At 40.5% G+C, this 4306-nt stretch overlaps 1 protein-coding gene across 1 annotated transcript in view; it reads right to left on the bottom strand.

Annotated features, from left to right (window-relative positions):
* Positions 1–457: 457 nt before the first annotated feature.
* LOC138044349 (fibrinogen alpha chain-like) overlaps positions 458–4306 on the bottom strand; it is a 217976-nt gene continuing 214127 nt past the window's right edge. Inside the window, exon 5 of the mRNA XM_068891755.1 lies at positions 458–2075. Coding sequence (XP_068747856.1) covers positions 1567–2075 — 509 coding nt within the window. The 3' untranslated portion in view covers positions 458–1566. The remainder of the gene's footprint in view (positions 2076–4306) is intronic.

The following is a 4306-nucleotide window of genomic DNA, read 5'->3' as shown; positions in this document are numbered from 1 at the left end:
CTTTTGAGTACAACACTGACATATCACAGACTGTCTTGCACTCTCCAATAAAGTTACATGTTACCCAAATAGTTGCAGGTTACCTCACTGGCATTTCCTAACACGGAAAAGATGGATATAAATATCGAAGAATGGTTTCGACACGCAAACATTCACTTTAAAATGAAACTTCCGTTGGCGTTGCTTTCTCCGTTTCTAATGCTCTGTTTTCTTTTTTTTGCAGTAGTATCTGAAATTTATTTTTGAGTGCGAGCCCGGCGCGGGCAACAAACTAGAAACGCCCGAGTGAATCTCCTTTTAAATTTCCTCCCCCACCCAATCTCCTTTATTTCTCAGCGTATGCTCTTGGATCTCGTCTTGAATAGCGTGTTTTCACATGACGTCACGGCTGCCGTGTTGGTGTTCCAAAACAAAGAAATGGCGGCCATGATGGTGTACCAAACTGATTCTCCGGGAATTGAACTTTATTTTAATGCAAATATTTTTTTTTGTTTCAGTAATCCAATAAGGATTGAATATGTTTATTTAACAATGAAAAGCGGTTATTATCTTGTCAGCAAGATAAGCAACCTCTAGCAATATAACAACTATAACATACCGGGTATACAAAGCAATTAAATAAAAGAAAACCAAAAGTACTACAAAGGCGTTCCAAAATTCTGTTGTTATGCTGACTAAAAAATAAAAAATAATAATGTTAAAAAATGTGTGTGTGTTATTCACCAGCCGGGAGGTCCGTATTGGGAAAAACTGTGCCTTCTGTTTCGAGTACGGCCCGAGATTCTATTGCAAAAAAACAATTAAGACAAATTGAAACTTCGCTCTTTCAATTCGCAACTTTACTCTGCGCTTAGCGTAGTTGGTTACCATGACCATGGTCAGGAGATAGGAAAATACTGCCCGCTCCCGGAACCAATCAGATTGCAGGATTCTCAGGATACCGCCCCCTCACGATCAAAGAAAGAAATAAAAAATAGTATTCTCACCCATCGCTTAATTAAGCCGTCAAATTAAAGGAATACCTTTAACTTTATCAGATGAATTCACCTTGTCTTTTTTTCTTTTAATTTCACGAATTAAATTAGGTCAAGGCTGTGCCTCCTATTTCCACAAAACTTGGCAATTTTAAGCGCATTTATTTCCTAGACGGGCATGGTAACAGTTTTGCCTTATGTTTACACATTTACACCGTTTTCTACAATAGAGCTATTTCTATATGTATGTGTATTTTTTTTCTTTTAATCGACAAAATACATAGTTGCATACAATACTACAATACTCCTTACCAGGGGTGGATCTAGGGGAAGGGTGCAGAGGGTGCGCACTCTCCCCCTAAAATGACCTGTGGCTTTCTAATACAAATGGTATTCTAAAAAAAAGAAACCTAACGAGTCAGCTACGCCATTCCTTAGTCGTGCACCCCCTCTTAAGAAGATTTCTGGATCCGCCGCTGCTCACACTCACAAAAAATAACGATAGCCTTTTGACGACTACAGTACTTACATTGCATACGACACGGATTTCTTAAGCTACTGACGATTCAGTATTCTATTTGCTACAATAGAGCTAGCGAACAAATGTTTTCCAAAAATCTCCGGCAGATACTCCAATGATGTAGTCATCACATTCCCATCTGTCGTTCGGCGCGAGTAACCAATGAGATGTGCTGGGTTGAAAAGCAACATGTTTATACAATCTGGTTTCGTCATCGCTGGGAAGTCCCCATTTTCCCTCAAACCACGATTGACAGGCGGCCGCTAATATCGAGTTGTCATTTTCCATTCGCACGAACGATCCACACGAAGAAGGCCTCACATCCGTCTGGCCAGTAAAGTAGCGCACTACAGATTCGCCGGAGCTGTTAGTAACTGTACCCACGTGAAATATGCGCCCCCCTTTTTTACTGCAATAGAATCTTATTTGTCTGAAAGGCAAGTGTGCGAACAACTCTTTCAACGCGGTCTTCGAAAGGACCATCTCATTGCTTGCTATTCCGCGGTAGGAAGTCTTCACCGGAAGCGCGGTGGGTGGAGTTGAGCTTGTCATTACAATGCTTGAGATAAGCAGCCAACCCCCTAAAACGAGAATCACATCAAAAGGTTAGCGTAGAGGTAGGTTAAAGTGGAGTTTGGCTTCTTGTTTTTCTCCTAAAGTGATCCAAAAAATGGCAAACGTTTAGGACAGGATTCTACAAAATGCTTTGAGAATTTGTTGGTCTGCTGGTCAAAATTCGTCACATGATTTTTCGCAATAATCGGAGACCTGGCCAGTCAAACGCACGCACTCACACAAAATGACGGGATGAGTAAAATCCTTGGAAATATATTACAACTTTTCACGAGACAGTTGTTTCCAACCTGTGAAGTTCGCGTTGATTGAGAATACATGATAAACCTCCCAATGTAAAATCTCCGATACAGACTCAGTTGCGATCGATTTCCATTTCTCCCTCGACTCATCGTATCCTCCCCGATAAAAAGAAAGCTGGACCCATAGGCAGCAGAACGTGTCGGTGATTTTAATTCAGAGGTTTATGTGTGGCTACCGGTCGCGAGAAATTTCCTTAGATACAAAATAACATGTTCCCTAAATAAAAGTTGGGAAGGTTATCACAGTTAGTTGAGCATCGATATGCAACTCATATTTAGCAGTTTGAACGAGATTAGAACTCAGGACCACGCGGTTGCTCTACCAACATTTGGGAGAGGGCAAGTACAAAACACAGGTCACAAGTCACCGGCCTCTGTTTTACCAATACAGAAACAACCCTAAGCGTTTACCAATGCTAACAATAGGCCTAAAAACTCTTGAATGTTTAGGATTCTTTCGGTATTGGTAAAAAAATGGCCTGTGAGTTGCGACCTGTGTTTCAACGTATCCTCTACTTGTGAAATGACTATTCCCGACAATTCCTTAGTTTCTCTAAATTCACTATTAGGAACTTTAAGATAGTACACGACTGTCGACTGGGACGGTTAGATGAGTTTTATGTCACGCAAAATCCCCGTGACATTTGACCGTCGTGCTTCTAGGACGGTATGTTTTCGCCGGGTGTCACGTCGTGAAATCTACGTTGAAAACGGTAGGAATTCATCCATAGTTATTCGCACTATTTTAGTCTTTTCCTTTATTATGCATTGAAAACTGATCACCCAAATGGGTTAAATGTGCATTTGGTTGTGTTTGTCTTGATTTATCCATCGCTGAAATGAAAAAATCTAGCGAAAATTCTGAGTTCATTCAAAGACATCACTCGGCCACATCGCGGCTCAAACCAAAATTTGCTTGTTCTCAATGTAGCGTTATCCATAATCCACCATGACACAGTAGGAAAGCAGAAAAGAAAGGTAAAAGAGATAATTTTAGCCGCATTTTTTGTTTATGAACCAATTCCCCTCAGCGGATTTCCCAAGGCTGAACAAAATGGTTCAAATTCCCAGTAAGTATAAAGAGGATTTACTGATTCGTATCCATCGCATAAAATAAGAAATTCCTCCTCGCTAATTGAACCTTCTGCAAAAGAAATTACAAGAGAATTTCTTGCCTCTTCAAAAGACACGTTTATTCCACCGTCCTACGGTCATGTTGGCCGAATCTTAAGTTAAGAATTTTCGCGCCTTTCTACCGTACTCGTCCAAAGTCTCCGGTATACGCATGCAACCGTCCCAGCCTACCGTTGTCCACTATCTTAAAGTCCCTATTATCGTCAATTTAGGACGCTTAGCGCCTGATACGGTTTATGGGAAATGAATATCTATTTTTAAAATCCGAACCTCAATGCCAAACTCGCTGGACTCGAACCTGGGAATGTTCGATTATTAACCCTTTCACTTAACCACTAAACTAAAATAGGATAATGTCAATATATTTTTTCTTCCGAATGCCACTGTAAACGTGTATTATCATCGGCTAAGAAACAAGACGAAGTCGACGACGACGACGAAGACGAAGACGAAGACGAAGACGAAGACGAAGACGAAGACGAAGACGAAGACGAAGACGAAGACGAAGACGAAGACGAAGACGAAGACGAAGACGAAGACGAAGACGAAGAAGAAGAAGAAGAAGAAGAAGAAGAAGAAGAAGAAGAAGAAGAAGAAGAAGAAGATCGTTTCCCTTATTTCTTGGTTCCTCTTCAGTTAGAGCTTGAGAGAGAATGGTAACAACAATATCGATCATTATCAAACTGAAAAGTACTGGACTATTAAACTGAAAAGAACTGGGTGAAACTGTCAATATGCAGTCAATATCCGAAGAATGGTAACAAGAATAACAATAACTATCAAACTGAAAAGTACTGGACTTT

The sequence above is a fragment of the Montipora capricornis genome, chromosome 1 (assembly GCF_036669925.1).
Source record: "Montipora capricornis isolate CH-2021 chromosome 1, ASM3666992v2, whole genome shotgun sequence".
Lineage (NCBI taxonomy): Eukaryota > Metazoa > Cnidaria > Anthozoa > Scleractinia > Acroporidae > Montipora > Montipora capricornis.
Note: the sequence above shows the minus strand (reverse complement) of the source record. Positions and strands in the feature narration are given on the sequence as shown.